The sequence below is a fragment of the Gracilinanus agilis genome, chromosome 3 (genome assembly GCF_016433145.1).
Source record: "Gracilinanus agilis isolate LMUSP501 chromosome 3, AgileGrace, whole genome shotgun sequence".
In the NCBI taxonomy this organism is placed as follows: Eukaryota; Metazoa; Chordata; class Mammalia; order Didelphimorphia; family Didelphidae; genus Gracilinanus; species Gracilinanus agilis.
Genome location: NC_058132.1, coordinates 180,027,624 through 180,044,866, shown reverse-complemented (window position 1 = coordinate 180,044,866; position 17,243 = coordinate 180,027,624). Strand labels below are relative to the sequence as shown.

The 17,243-nt window shown below is 34.0% G+C and overlaps 1 protein-coding gene across 1 annotated transcript in view; it reads right to left on the bottom strand.

Moving 5' to 3' along the window:
- The window catches only part of ARHGAP42 (Rho GTPase activating protein 42), a 408,927-nt gene that overhangs the window by 81,285 nt on the left and 310,399 nt on the right, over window positions 1–17,243 (bottom strand). The window contains exons 7-9 of the mRNA XM_044668392.1: window positions 14,746–14,850; window positions 12,411–12,540; window positions 776–876 (exon numbers count right to left, since the gene is read on the bottom strand). Coding sequence (XP_044524327.1) covers window positions 776–876; window positions 12,411–12,540; window positions 14,746–14,850 — 336 coding nt within the window. The remainder of the gene's footprint in view (window positions 1–775; window positions 877–12,410; window positions 12,541–14,745; window positions 14,851–17,243) is intronic.

Genomic DNA, 17,243 nt, shown 5'->3' with positions numbered 1-17,243 from the left:
TCCCAGTTCTGCTTATTTTGCTCTGCATCAGTTCAAGCAGATCTTTTCAGCTTTTTCCGAAATTGTTGATTAATATTTCTTATTGTATAATAGTGTTTCAGCACCAACATATGCCTCAATTTGCTCAGCCATTCCCCAATTGATTGACATCCCCTCAATTTTCCAATTCTTTGCCACCACAAAAAGAACTGCTATAAATATTTTTGTACAAATAGGTCCTTTCCCCTATTTTTTACTACCTCTTTGAGATATAGACCCATACCATACTATTTCAAAGACCTGATTTTAAGACTTGCCAATAATATACAAGTTGCATCATGGACAAGTCACAAGCTCTCAGGGCCCAAGACAACTTTTAATAAATGAGTTGCTCTGCAGTCAAAGGATCTGGGTTCAAATTTTGCTCTGATATTTATCTATATGAATCTTAGACAAATCACTTAACTTTGGGGGGTCTTAGTTTTCTTATCTAATAAAATAAGGAATTTTGACCAGATGACCTTTGAATTTCCTTATGGCTCCATATCTATGACCTCATCATCTGATTCCTGATTCCCAAGTCAGACCATTACCTACCTACCTAACAGACCACACTGTCCCTTATTTGTGACCCACTGTTCTTTTTGCTAATGTTTCAGTAAGGCTAGAAAAAAATAAAGATTATGTAAAGTTTAAGAATAACAATGATTAAAGAAAGATGCTCATTAAATGTAAATAGATAAACATTTTAAACTCTTATTTTATAATTAGAGGTTGTAGATTTTCCCCTACTCACCACTTTTCCACTGGATTTCATCTCTGAAATACTCATTGTGAATGTTTTGCTCCCCTTATCATAAGTGCAATAATGTTTAATCCAGGTGAAGCCAAGAGGTCCTAAAATGAGAGGACAAGTTAGATCTTACAACTGATCATATGACAGGAATCCGTGTGTATATTGTTTCATGTCACAAAAGACATCATTACATCTTATTACCATACCATTAGTTATGTGATTTGGGATGCATCTAATCCACTTAGCCACAAATAGTGTAGAATGATATTAAGATCACTGAGGACATCTTCTACTCTTCTAATATGAACTGGAGGCAATTATGCATTTAACAACCTCCCAGTGTCCATACCCAGAGCCCTAACACAGGCATGGTGACAGCAAATAGTGCTTCACTACTTCTGGGAATCAAGTCAGAAGAGAGACATAGCTCCTTAAAAGGTATCACTACAGTCCTGGATATTAGTAAAAGTAAAAGGTACTGCTGCTACAGAGTACCTCTAACAACATCACTATCTTGCCAAATGACTTCAACTATAGCACCCTACATTCATAATCTTCAAGTTAAATATTTCTTCTCTCTTGTTATAGTAACCACTGTCAATAATGCTCAAACCATCATGTAGGAGATCTGAAGAAGGGTTGTAACTTCTACTCTGGGTCTGAGGAGACCAGCTATATTACTCATCTTTTACTCAGAGCATCAAAACTATTTATGTTTACTGAGAGAACAATTATAGAGCAACAGTTCTTAACTTATCACTGATTACTGGAGAATGGCTTCAAAAAATGAGCTAGCTGTCCAGTGAAAATTCAGAAGTGATGCTTTCTCTGTTAAAACCTTTCTTAGCTAAAAAGTATTTATATCATGCCTACTATATTGAAGCCACTATGTTAAGTGCTAATGATACAAAGAAAGGCAAAACAACAACAACCACCACCACAAAACAAACAAACAAAAATTTAAAAAAAATCAAACTTGTTCCTGCTCTCCAAAAACTACTTGTCCAACGGAGGAAAAAAAAAGTAGAAACAATGTACAAACAAGAATATATAATATAAATTGGAGACAACCACTGCGACAGCCATTAGCATTAAGGGGGATCTGGAAAGGACTCTTTTAGAAATTACTATTTTGGAAGGAATGTAAAGAAATGACATTTCATTGTAGTATTAGACATAGAAATAGCCAAATTAAAATACAAATCAGTTAACCTTTCGAAAAGCCATAATTACATTATAAGAATAAGGACTGGACTGGGAGACAGACAATGTGAGATCTAGCCCCAACTCTACCTCATCCCATTTGTGATCTTGTATTGTACTGACCTCTCTGAGTTATAGTTTCTTCTTTTGAAAATGTAGGCAATCTAGGCCCTCCATCTCACAAAGTTTTGAAGACCAAATGACATAACATTATGAAAATTCCCTGAAAATGTAGAATGCTATGAAAATATAGAGTATTAGCAAAAGCCCTAAATTAAAAAAAATCTCTCCACAGATACATGAATTATATATTTCTAGAATTAACAACTGTTCACTTTATAGGCTTCTACTGAAAAACTTGAAACATTTCATGTTACAGCACCTATAAGGCCAAAATTCAGTGTTGGAAATGCATACAACTAAATTAATGAAGTTGTTAATATTTTTCTGCCATTGTCACAATCAGATTTTGAAATCTTACTAATGTCAAAGTCAAATTTTGCCCTTGGAAGCATGGAACAACTATTGAAAAAAAAACCATGAATGAAACATCTAGAGAATTGGGTAAAAACAATGAATATTTTAAATCATAAAATATATAGTCATGCCTCTGATTTTTCATTCATAAAATTAACTATTTAAGCTAGTAATTTCTTGGTACTGGAGATTAAAGAAAAACAAAACCCAAGCAGATTCTCTTGGTTCTTGTTTAATGTCATTCCTTCAGGTTTATTTGTGACTATAAATAAAATTTGACCTCAGATAAAAGAAAGTCTTATTCTATAGAACAACTTAGCCTAACACTCTCTTCAGTCACTGAAAGGAGACAACTGCTAAGTGATCAGAGCTACATCAAGAACAGAGCTACATCAGCATTAATATAGGTCTGAATGAGACTGAAAGCTACTTATATAATAGAAGTGAGCATGCCACTAGATGGCAGAGGATATGTCCACTGAAGAGATCTGCATACTGATCTCAAGAGAAAAGGCAAAGGGACTTTTTCTCTATGCTTTGCTTGGCATGCAAAAATTTAAACTTTTACCATTATGTCCTGCCACAATAAGACCAATAATACTAATATACAAATATACATAAAATTATATAATTTGTAACCCAACATGGTATGGAAAATTATCTTATTAACATTTTTTTACTGAGGGGAAAACATAAAGGGTAGAAAACAAAACAAAACAAAACAAAATATCACATCCACCAATACCAAAATACTGTAACAGTATTTAAGCCAACAGTTTCATCATGTCTTAACATTGTATAGATGTGGAAATTCAGGTTCAGAAATAAAAATAAGGATACCTAGCATTTGTGCAAAGCAATTTACATGTTGTCTTCTACGATCCTTACAACAACACTGAGATATAGATATTATTATGCCCATTTTACATATGAAAAAAATTGAGGCTAAAAGAAATTGAGTGGCTTACCTAGGATCATAGAACACAGAAGTTAGTCTGAGACCAGACTTAACCTCAGGGACTCCTGTCTCGAAGTCTATCATGATGACATCTAACTGTATCAAGAAACAATATGATTTGCCTAAAGCCAATAAAGCAGTACACTGAAAATTAAGAATGTGATTCAAAATCTTCTGACTCTAAGTTCATGATAGTTCCCCCAATACAATGATATCTTTTGCAGTAATCTTTACTATTATAATCTTTACTATTATAATTAATGGAAAAGGAAAATTCATCTTATTTTAATTCATTCCAGATTTCAAACACAAGTCATCCAGAATGGGGCCAGTAGAAGGGTACCCATTTGTTGCTGTTGCTCAGTTGTGTCCAATTCTTTGTAACCTCTTGGACCACAGCCCACCATTTTGATGTCATATCTTTTAGCATTTTAATACAGTACATGCAAAGATACTTGAGTGGTTTGCCATATCCTTCTCCAGTGGATCATCTTTTGTCAGAACTCTCCACTATAACCTGTTCACATAGGTAAACCTACACAGCATAGTTCATAGTTTCATTGAGCTACTCAAGTCCCAACACCAGCATAAGACTGTAATCCAGGAGAGGAAAAAGACTGCGCATAGATAGGTACTAATCTACACATTATCCTCCTCTGACTCCAGGATAAGTAATCCAAAGCTTGAGACATATTAACAGTAAGAAAGTAGTAATCTTTGTAGACAAAGAAAACTATGGAGTTGCAGAAATATAGCATTTAGAGAGATCCACAAAAGCATACAGGTCAAACTGAATTTCAATGCATTAAAATCAGCTATTAATTCCGTAAGAGTAGTTATCCCATTTCTATCTCAAGACCTCCAGCAAAAGAAAACTCTCTATCTCACAAAAAAAAAAAAAATCCAACAACAGCTATGTAGGTCCTTGAGAAAGTAAAACTGTTTGTTCTTATGTTATAGCAACAACTCTATAAAGTCATTCCAAATATGTGATGGTAGAAATTACAAGGACCATTTTCCTTTGAAAAATTAGTTGTGGGAAAGTAGCATTTATTGACTCTATTGAGTATGTGGCACTCTAATTGACAAGGCATTTAAGGTGTATGTGTAACTGAGACAGAAGTTAAAAGCATTCACAGTTGAGAAATTCTTTTACCTTTCAGAAATTAATTTTTACAAGAAATCAAATAACCGTCTTTGTTGGGTGTATATATCATCATGCCAAGATCCTCTTCTTCCTCATTCCTACCTCCTAGGTCCCTGAGTTTCCTTCAAGTTGCAACTAAAATCCCATTTTGTACAGGAAGCCTTTTTCAATGCTTCTTAATTCTAGTGCCTTGCCTTTGGTGCTAAATTTCCCATATATCTCTTTTATACCTTGCTTGTACATTTGTTTACTTGTTTCCTCCATTAGGATGGGAGCTTTGTGAGGGCAGAAACTGTTTTTTGTCTCTTTTTGTATCCTCAGCACTTAGCACAGTGCCTGGTACAAAGAAGGCACTTAATAATGTTTATTTGTTGACTGACTGCTAAGATTTGAAGAGACAATTGCCACATACTATACATAAATAACATTTATTAAGCATAAATCAGCATACACAACAGATGCCTTTGGAAAAAGGCCTTTTTCCCATACTGGTAATAATTTAATTATAACATTTATTTTTATTTATTTATTATTATTTAAATCCTTACTTTCTGTCTGTGTATTGGTTCTAAGGCTGAAGAGTGGTAAGGCTAAGCAATGGGGTTAAGTGAATTGCCCAGGATCACACAGCTAGAATGCGTCTGAGGCTACATTTGAAGCCAGAATCTCCCATTTCAAGGCCTGGTTATCAATCCACTGAGCCACCTAGCTGCCCTCAATAGCATTTTAAAATAAGGAATTGTGTGAGTAGTTTCATAATCAGTATGAAAATAATAAGGAAATAAAATGAACTCTATAGAAAAAGATGATAGTCATTTTTAACCACAAATAAATTTAATGATCAGAATCTTCTAAATTAGTGGTCTCTAGGATAGTGTTTGCAACTTATTGGAGCAAACACATTCTTCCTTTTTTCTCTTTCCTAAAAAATTGCACTATTTTTATTTTTTATTTCATTCTTTATATGAGGTAGGTATGTCTACTATGATATATCATATATGAAATTAGACATCATTTATATATTATTTTAGTCCAACTACATACTAATATGTTCACTCAATTTTCCACTAAGAAAGCTGGTTTTCTTGTGACTCTAACTCAGTAGGAAAAAGGACATATTTAAAAACTACATCACAACTTTTAAATAGATTCACAATTTAGAACCATCTTTGTCCATCATGTATCCATCTTGAGTAGCACAAAGCTGAAAGTTCAAAGTATTCCAGCCATTCGCTGATAAATTATATTATTGCTAGCCAGGCTTCAAAACCACAGGCATAAAGCCAATGAATTGATATGTAAAAAGGCTTAAATGGAGGAAAATGTAAAGGAATCAAAAAAACTTTTTTAATTAATAAAGTCCTTAGAGACATAGTTAATTTCAATGCACAAATCTCTTTAGATTTTAAATTATGGGGTATAATGTACCTTATAAAAAACACAAGATTATTGTTAATTATTTTCAATTCTGACTTGTAGCAATTCTTGTTTCATAATTATTCATACCTTTGTTATATTCATGAATAATTCTGACATATAGAACATCATACACCAAAAAGAAAAATTTATTACATGTATGTTGAAGCTATGGACACACTTCTCATGCCATTGCTACTCTGTAGAGATAAATTTATGAGATAATATCATAATTTAGAGACAGCATGATGTGAGGGATGGAGGGCTGGTCTCTAACTCAAAAAGACAAGATAGGAAGGTAAAACATTGAGCAAATATGTGTAGAGTAATGGTTCTTAACTAGGCAGATATTCCATTGAAAGGTATTTTCACTTCTTTTAACATTCAGTCTACATGGTATTATTAATGGTTTCTAAGTAGAGGCAGCTTATTACATTTGATAAAGAAAGCCTACCTCAAACTCAAAAAGATCTTGGTTTATGTTCTGTCCCTATCATACTGGCTATGGGACTCACACAAAGTCACTTTACATTTGACTACCCTAAAACAATTCTCAAGAAAATAAAAAGAAACTATTATTCTTTGCAAGTGATATGATGGTATACTTAAAGAACCCCAGAAAATTAACTACAAGACTATTAGAAATAATTAGCAGCTTTAGTAAAGTTGTAGGGTACAAAATAAATCCACTTAAATCATCAGCATTTCTATATATTTCCAACATAACTCAGTAGCAAGAGTCAGAAAGAGAAAATCTGTTTAAAATCAATCTAGACAATATAAAATACTTAGGAATCTATCTGCCAAGACAAAAACAGGAATTATGTGAACACAACTACAAAACACTTTTCACACAATTAAAACTAGATCTAAACAATTAGAAAAAAACTTTAACTGCTCATGGGTAGGATGAGCTAATATCATAAAAATGGCAATCCTACCCAATTTAATCTCCTTATTCAGTGTCATACCTAATCAAACTACCAAAAAACATTTTTATAAAATTAGAAAAAATTATAACAAAGTTCATCTGGAAGAACAAAAATCAAAAATATCAAGGGAAATAATGAAAAAAAAACCCTGAAGGATAGGGGCCTACTAGTACCAGATCTTAAATTGTACTATAAAGCAGTGGTCATCAAAACAATATGATACTGGCTAAGAGACAGAAGGGTGGATCAATGGAATAAATTAGGGGTAAACGACCTCAGTAAGCTATGGTTCGATAAACTCAAAGACCCCAAAGAGAATTCGCTATTTGACAAAAACTGCTGGGAAAATTGAAAACAGTATGGGGAAAATTAGATTTAGAGTGACATTTTATACCCTATACCAAAATAAATTCAAAAAATGGGTAAATGACTTAAATATAAAGAGTGAAATCATAAATATATTAGGTAAACATATAGTATACCTGTCATATTTGTGGGAAAGGAAGACATTTAAGACTAAGCAACAGATAGAGAATATTGCAAAATGTAGAATGATTGACCTTGATTATATCAAATTAAAAAGATTTTATACAAACAAAACCAATGCAACCAAAATTAGAAGGAAAGCAACAAACTGGAAGAAAAAATGTATAACAAAACTCTCTGACAAAAGTTTAATTAATAAAATACATAAGGAACTAAGTCAAATCAAGCCATTCCCCAATTGACAAATGGTCAAGGGACATGAATAGGCATTTTTCACATGAAGAATTCAAAACTATCAATAAGCACTTGAAAAGGTGTTCTAAATCCCTCCTGATTAGAGAAATGCAAATGAAAACAACTCTGAGGTAACCCCTTATACCAGCAGACTGGCCAATGTGGCAACAAAAGAAAGTGATAAATGTTGGAGGTGATGTGGCAAAATTAGGACACTAATACACTGCTGCTGGAGTTGTAAATTGATTCAAGCATTCTGGAGAGGAATTTGGAACTATGCCCAAAGGACTTTAAAGGAATGCCTACCCTTAGACCCATCCATACCACTGCTGGGTTTGTACTCCACAGAGATAATAAGAAAAAAAAAACAACAACCTTGTACAAAAATATTTATAGTCATGCTCTTTGTGATAGCAAAAAAAAAAATGAAAATTAGGGGGTGTCCATTCATTGGGGAATGGCTGAACAAATTGTGGTATCTGTTGGTGATAGAATACTATTGTGTTGAAAGGAATAATGAACTGGAGGAATTCCATGTGAACTGGAATGACCTCCAGGAATTGATGCAGAGGAAAAGGAGCAGAACTAGGAGAACATTGTACACAGAGACAGATACTTGATAGCACAACAGATTGTATTGGACTTTCCTACTAGCAGCAATGAAATGACCTAGGACAATTCAGAGGAACTTGTGAGAAAGAATGCTGTCCACATCCAGAGAAAACTGTGGAAATGGGAATGCATTAGAAAAATATTTGATCACGTAATGTGATAGGGATATGACTGGGATTTTGATGTTAAAAGAATGCACTACTGCAGATGCAAATAATATGAAAATAAATTGTGAACAATAATACGTGTATAAGCCAATGGAACTGCTTATCTAATTAGGGATAGGGAGGAAAGAGTAAGAGGGAGGGGGATCATGAATCATGAAACCATGGAAAAATATGCTAAAGGGAAAAAGGAGCAGGGGGCAACTGGGTGGCCCAGTGGATTGAGAGACAGGCCTAGAGATGGGAGGTCCCAGTTTCAAATGTGGCCTCAGACACTTCTTAGCTGTGTGACCCTGGGCAAGTCACTTAACTCCCACTGCCTAGCCCTACCACTCTTCTGCCTTAGAACCAATACAGAGTAGTAATTTTAAGACAGAAGGTAAGGGTTTAAAAAAATAATATAAGGAGCAAAGAAGTTGAGCTGCAATGGGATTTCCTATCTATATTATCAGTAACATTTAGGTTGTTTAATGATTTTTTTTCCTATGGATATCCTAAATTCACAAATGTATGTATTTACTCTTAATATTTATTATAAATACTATACTCCCTTGAGTTTGTCTGGGATTAAACCAGTTGTTCTCAGAAGAAATCAGGATCATAATTTGCAATGTACTAAATGAGGATTAGTTAGCTTAAAAAAGATCTTTGAGGAGGGGGGAAAGCTGTGCCCAAACTAAAATTAAAGCAAATAACATTAATCTCAAGCCAGGAAGTATGAGATTACTGAGGAGTGATTTGTTTACACTGCTGAAATCTGTTAGAATGTATTAATATTGCTAATCATCTGCAATTTTTACACTGAAAAAAATGCTTTAAAATTGCCATGTCATTTTCTAATTACTTAGATAAATTCTTTTTTTTTTTTTTAGTATAAATAAGGTGCCAGTTCTTTGGCAAAAAAATAATAAAACAAAAATGAAACAGACCCTACTCTCAAGAATTTTAAGTTCTACTAGGGGGAAGAAGTAGGTAGTGGACCCAACACATACATAATTAGGTAAATATATCTCAATTTGGAGCAAGAAAGTGATGCTATGGATAGAGCCCTGGGTCTGGAGTCAGATTTATCTTCCCAAGTTCAAAGGTGGCCTCAAACACTTGATAGCTGTGTGATCCTGAGCAAATCATTTAATTTAACCCTATTGCCCTCAGTTCTTCATCTATAAAATGAGCAAATGGAAAAACCACTCTAGTACCTTTACTAAGAAAATCCAAAATGTGGTCACAAACAGTCAGATACACTTGAAACAAATACCCAACACCTCAATTTGAAGTGTACACTAATAATCAAGATAGCTTCAAATAAGGCTTCACTAAAAGGGTGACACCTGAGCTGAATCTTAAAGGAAGATAAATATTCTTAAAAACAAAAAGAAAGAATATACACCTGGCATGGGAGATATTTTATGTAAAGTCATGAAGGCAAGAAATGGAATGCAAGGTTTAGGGAACAATGAGTACTCCAATTTGGCTGGAATGTACAATGAGTGAATGGGAGCGATAGGAAAAAAATCTGGAAAGGTAGTACAATCAGGCCGTGGAAAGCTTGAAATGTCAAACTAGTCAGTTTGCATTTTATCCTAGAAGCAATAAAGGAAACTACTCAGGTAATGGGGTAGGTGGCATTATGTATGAAGGAGAGATGATTATGTGAGGATATCCCCTACTCAGAATATCATGGTGCATATCAATAAAAATAGAAAAAGAAGCAATTTTTGTACTTAAGTAAACAATAAATCAACTGGTCAGAAAGAGGAAATAGATTAAGAGGTTGGGAAACAGATCATAAGTCTTGCAAAGAGGCATGATATACTAGTGATATAAGATTTAAAACGCCCTGATATTGACAATAATAATTTCTCTGCCAAAAAAGCAGCTCATCATTTCTTTATTTGCCATAATGATAATTTCAACTTTCAAGAGGTGGAAGAATCAATAAAAGATAATTTTTAAAATTAGATCTGATTTATACTCACAGGAAGGGCCAGAAGCTGGGATAGAAATAATGGGAATATCGAAGAGAAATTACCATTCCCTATGAGAGTTTGTGACAGAAAGGGGGAAAAAAAGCTGAGTATAGTCCAGAATGCACACTAGGTCTTAAGAAAGCAGACTTCAAGGGTTTAGAGGAAATATAACAAGATCTCATGATCCAAAATTCTATGGAGTTTGACAGCACAGCAGGGTAGAAGTTGTCAAAAAATGAAATTGCAAACATTCAATGAGTATTCAAAACTATAAAATAACTTCCTTCCATATGTAGCCACATTTCAGTTCAGCATTAAAAACTCAGCTACATTATTGGTTTGTGTGATTGATAAATTTCTGCACAAGGTTTACAAGTATAGGTACTGAAAGTAGATCAATAAAATAATTTTAAAACTACATTAATCATTTTCTATCAAGCTTTTCCTCTCATTTTGTAAACATAATCTTAGTTGCTGAGAGCAGTGGAGGTTACTCCATCTAACAGTCATCTGTAAGCTCACACCTCTTCATAGGCAGGACTATATTTTCCTTAATAGGAAATGTTTCTAAGGTTAGTATGAGTTGTGCTAACTGTTGTTTAGAATCCAGTAAGAATTTCAATAAATAAAAAATTCTTATGGAAGAATAGAATGGCTAGACCTAGACCACTGAAGAATATTTCCTTGTTCAGGGAATTTAAAAAATTTCACCATAACTAAGCATAATAAAAAAAAATTTAAATGATGAAATGGTATACATCATACAACTTTAGTTATGATTGATTATCATCTGTAATGTCCAGGATAACATAATAACAGCTGTTTACTATGTCTCCATGAGTCAGTGAATATTCAGTAGAACAGTAATTGAGGTAGAGATCCTGAGTGCTATAGAAGGACTAGATCTACATGAGACTGTTATTGTTTATAATAGATATCAATCAATGAAACCTAGAGAATCAGAAGCTGAGGAAAGCCAAGACCAGCCTACAGTCTTAGGAACTAAAGCCATAAGATTGACTGGATAACTCAGAAAAGGGCAGGCACACATCAGACAACTCAGAAATCCTGATTATAACTTGGATAATGGATATGAGGCTTCAGGTCAGGCCAGGACAAGTGAGAGAGAAACTGGTTGGTTTTCAGAAGGCTGAGTGCTATTCTTCTTGCAGATAATGATGAACATTGACATGCTGTTTGAGATTAGTGCTTTTGTCCTTGAATAAATGTGGCAAAGAATAAATGTAGCAAAGAATAAATCTGTTTTAGATCTTAAACTTGGTAGCTAAATCTTAATTTAAAAGTTCATATAAAGTGAAAATAAAAGTCTGTCTCTGGATAAATCACCTTTGCACTCAAGTAATTGTGGACCCTCCTAATAGGGTTCATTTCACTTAATTCTATATCTAGTCATTTTTTAGGAGTAAAATTGGCTAGTTATTTGGTGTCAAGTTGTTACTTTAAGTCTGAATGGAAGGTTAGGAAGAAAGTGTCAAGAATAACTGAGTCTTATAATTGGTTCTCACTTGGGTTTTTGTCACATACAGGTTAATGAAACTCCATCTCAAGTTTTACAGGTTAGGACTATCTCCACAGCATGTCACTGTGCCCAGCTGATTATATCATTTTGCCATCTGCCCTTGTACTCCACCTACACCCTCAATTTTTCATCTCTTGTTCTGGGAACAGAAAACAAATCAATACTGTCATTAATTCTGGAAAAGTCATGATAATCTAATCCTTTATGGCTTCACTCAACATCCTTGTGATTTTCCAAACCAAAACTCCTTTTCTTGGCCCCAACTCTACTTTATGAATTGTTTAATCTTATTAGAACTTAAATTCCATTAGGGCAAGGACTATTTGATCTTATATTTGTATCACTAACACATTAAAACTTAAGCACACTATAGCACTAAGCAACTTCAATCTTCCCCCTCAAGGTGTTACTAACCTGTTTAGCAATTAATTCAAAAGTTATTAAAAAGCAAATTTCAATTTTTTTTCCTATTGGTAAATCATAAAATTTGACTTACGTTTCTCTTGTACATAAAGATACCCTTCCATTGTCCATTGACTTGGAGGACGATAATCTTGATTTGCAGATTTCATTCTCTGCATTAATCTCTCTACTTCTTGACGAGTACTTTCAAAATTATTCCTTGTCTGAAATAGAAAGAAACATTGATTTGATGGTTTATTTAGAAGTTCAAAAGTCAGGAATTTCCAGCTGCAAAGTCAGACCTAACCCTCAACTTTTATTTATACAGTCTATACTGCAATTATCAAAGACATATCATGAGTTATCTTCATAGTTGCAAAAATACAATACAAGTTAAAAGAATTTTGAAGTAGTATTTTATTATGTTAAGAGTTCATCTATGGGTCTAATCATCATGTACACAATCCTGTCTTTTCTGTATATACAGTGTCTATGTCTGTTTTATATATCCTCTTCTATTTCTCTTTCATGGTACTCTGTCTCTGTCTCTCTCTATCTCTCTTTCTCTCCTCCCTCCAGCTCTAGTTGCTTATTCTGCCCCCCTCTGTATCCCTTCACTGGTCAAAATACAAATATAAATTCCATTTTGAAATTATTTTAAATATTTCTTCTAAATTAAAATGCAGATTGAGTGAAATTTAAAAAAATTATTTTTTAATTTAAATAACAAATTTCCACAGAAGTTTTCTGAAATGATATTATCCAAATTGTCTCCCTCCCTTCTTCTCTCCCGACTCCCAGAGCTGGCAAACAATTCAATCCGGGTGATACATGTATTATTGAGTGAAAATTTTTCCTAGCTTTTCTTAAGTTATACTTATGTAGCCATAAACTGTTCCCTCCCATACATTGCATTCCAAGACCTAGTATAAGTCAATGGTTATAGATAAGAAAAAGAGATCCATATTTCAAATTTACATAATAGCTCTGAGTCAGCATAATTCTTTGAGAGTTGATTTCCTAAAAAATATGAACATCAAATTGGTTTCTAAAGTATCATTTTCATTAGTAATAAAGCAGACACTAATCACTAATCTAATAACTGAAAAGACCTGGAAAAGTTAGTGAATTTCCCAATATTTCTAATTTATTCAATTCTTGGTTGAATTTGTTGATTTAATATCAACATACAACTCATTTTAAGACAGACATAATGACTGACATAAAATGTAGTAAAATGACCTCAGGATGGAGACATTTTTAAAAATGTTACCTATGTGGCAAGGATAGAGCACTGGACCTTGAGTTTTTTTTTTTTTTTTTTAACCCTTGTACTTCGGTGTATTGTCTCATAGGTGGAAGATTGGTAAGGGTGGGCAATGGGGGTCAAGTGACTTGCCCAGGGTCACACAGCTGGGAAGTGGCTGAGGCCGGGTTTGAACCTAGGACCTCCTGTCTCTAGGCCTGACTCTCACTCCACTGAGCTACCCAGCTGCCCCAGCACTGGACCTTGAGTCAGGAAGACCTGAATTCAAATTTGACCTCAGATACTTAATAGTTCTGTGACCTTAGGCAAGTTGCTTCAGCTCTCTGAGCCTTACTTTCCTCATATATAAAATGGTGATTATGAAAATAGCACCTACCTCTCATAATTGTTGTGATGACAAAATGAAATATTTGTAAAATGACCTATAAACCTTAAAGAACTACATAAATGTTACTATTATTAAAATGTCAAAAACTATCAAAAATCATGCAAAATATGTAGAAATAAGTACAACTCACTACAAGTATAGGGGAAAAAAAGCTTTTTAAGATAATCAAAACAGATTTTTCCAAATCATTTATGGTTTGGAGAAAGTTAAACTACTTAGCATTTTTAAGCAGGAAAAAAATTTCTTTCATTTTTAAACCATTTCTCATTTTTAAAACAGTTGCTTGCAAGCCACAGTATCTATGACTTTTTGTCTCAAACATTCTTTTTTCCTAACTTATTTCCCATTTTAGATGTGAAACTCAAAATATCATATGCCAACACCTAAAAAAATCTTTAGAGATAGATCATCTGGGCCAAGACTTTCATTTATCAGAAACTGAGGTCCAAGCAGCTCAGTGACTTCCTTAAGTTCTCTCAGGTCATGAGAAGCAGAACCATGATTTAAAGGCAGGCCCTCTGACTCCTTGATCCACCATCTCTTGGTATGGCTCACAATTTCCCTGACATACTCTAATTCAGACACTTTGCAAACTCACATGGTCCTTCTTGGTCATCTGACAACTTCTCTGTCAGTTCTAATCATTAAAGTTTGAATGTATAAACAGTTTGTTTTTTGAGAAAATTCATGGATTCCACAGTTAGTTGGAAATCATCTCTCCAATTACATAAAACCTCCATTAAGCTATAACATAGCATTAATAAAGAGTCTTACATTCTGTAAATTGAACTGCAGCTGCTGTTTGTAGGGTGCAAATTCCTGAGCCAGTTCATATCCTTCATGGTAAAAGGTGAATAATCCCTGAAGGAAGGACAAAAGCTGCAAGGACAAAAAGAAAGATATGATAAGAACATAGAAAATACCAATAGATAAAAGGCCCATAACCTGAGACTCAAAGATTCCAATGACAAGTATAATCATTCAAGGAAGATAACTCCCCCCACTCTTTTATATATCAAAGCATTTTTATTGTTGTTCAGTCATTTTTTTCAGTCATGTTTGGCTTTTCTTGACCCAATTTGGGGTTTCCTTGGCAAGGATACTAGTTTTCCATTTCCTTCTCCAGTTTATTTTGCAGTTGAGGAAACCAAGGCAAATATGATTAAGTGATTTTGCCCAGTCACAGGATAGAATATCTGAGGTTTTATTTAGATTTAGAAAAATGAGTCTTCTTGATTCCAGGTCCAGTTTTCTATCCACTGTGCCACTTAACTGCCACCTGGTTCTCCATTTCCTGCTAAAGTTGATTAAAGTAAACAGAGGTTAAGTGACTTGCCCAGGGGCACACAGCAAGTAAGTTTCTGAAGCTAGAGTTGAACTCAGATCTCCAGGTCCAGCACCCTATACAATGCATCACCATCTGCCTCCTAAAGTATTTTTATCAGTAGTTTAATTTTTTTCCATTTTTTCCTAATTGCATACAGAAACAATTTTAAATATTTGTTTTCTGACAATTTGTGATCCAAATTCTCTCCCTTTTCCCCTCCCTAAGGTGGCAAACAATATAAGTTATACACATGCTATCATGCAATGCCTATTTCCATTTTTGCCATATTATCAACACTTTTTGTAGCAAAGAGTAGCAAACAAAGTAGATATCCACTGGTGAGGGAATGGTAAATCAAATGAAGGAGGGCACATGAGTATATGGTAAGTAGAGTAAGGGACAACAATGAAGAATTCACAGAAGAATGGGAAGAAATGCATGAACTACACCAAAGTCAAGTAAACAAAACCAAGAAAACTGTATATACAATGATGCTGACAATGTAAATAAGTGAAAAGAACAATAACACAATCTAAACTAAATGTGTTGATCCCTCATTAAGCATTCATTAAATGCCTACTGTGTGGAATGATAATGAGCAAGTTTGGTCAAAGATAATGAGAAAGCACTTTCCTACTTCTCTTTTATTTATTTATTTTCAAAGAAGTAGGGAAACTTGGGTGTGGAACACAATGTATTATGTTTCAGACTTGGTTCCAGTACTGGCTTTGCTAAACTAAGCTGAAGGAGGAAGGATAAATTAGTAAATATATGTCATATAAAATAAAACATTATTTTTGAAAGGTGGCCATCACAAGTCAAGTGAAAAAGGGATCAATTCTCTTGTGTCAACAGAAGGTTTTCTCTTAACATGGGAGGACAATGTAATCATGAAACTTTGACTAGCAGAAATTGATTTTCATCTACTTCTCAGTGATAGTTGCTATGTTACTGAGTTTTTCTGAGCACTGGGATGAACTATGATCATCATGCTTGTAGGATGTTCTTCTCTGAATCTAAATTCTCAATTAAGTAAAAGCTCACTCCCAAATGAAGAGTTTATTTTAGGGCTTGTCTTATGTAATAAGATATAGGTGTTTTGTTTGGGGCCTTAAAACAAAGGTGAAATATTCATCACTCTTTAGTTTGTAGTCAAATTGGATTTCATGTTGTGCCTCTACATAAGAAATTTCACAGACTGCCTCTTTACACTGGCTTTTTCTCCGTGCCAAGAATATACTCCTCACCCATCTTCACCTATAAGAATCTTTAGTTTCTTTTAAAATTTAGCTACATCTTCACAATGAAGTCTCTATTAATTCTATTTAAAGATCTGAATTTGAAACCAGGTGAGTTGGTTTCAAATATTGCCTCTAATAAGACCCCAAACAAGTTGTTTAACTTTTCAGTGGTCTATATAGCTCTCCAGAAAAACTGTAAATTGCAAAGACTTTTACAAATTACCATTGCCATGGTAAAAGTCTTTTCACAAGGTAGCATATCAATGAAATCACAGGTTCTAGTCATTGTCTCTGTCCAGTATTTTGTCTGTATTTTAATATGTATGGTGTTGTCTCCCTTTATAAAATGTAAAGATAAGGTATAAATGTAAGGGTGATATTATTTGATTCTTTGAATTCCAAGGGACTAGTGCAGTGCTTGGCATATAGTAGGTACTTAATCTAATTAATGCTCCTTGCTTGGTTTTTTTTGTTGTTTTTTTTTCAAGTGCCTACTATTTATCTGGGGGTGGGGATGGGGGGCTGTGAGTCAGACACAAATTTAAAAATGACTCAACAACAAATAACAATGTGCCAGTAACTGCTAAGCACAAAAATCTTGCAATTTAGTTGGCCATTTCTTTCTGTGAGGTCCTTGGTGTTTGCCTACTCCCTCTATTACAAAGGATTTAAAAAGTACACACACACATACACACACACACACA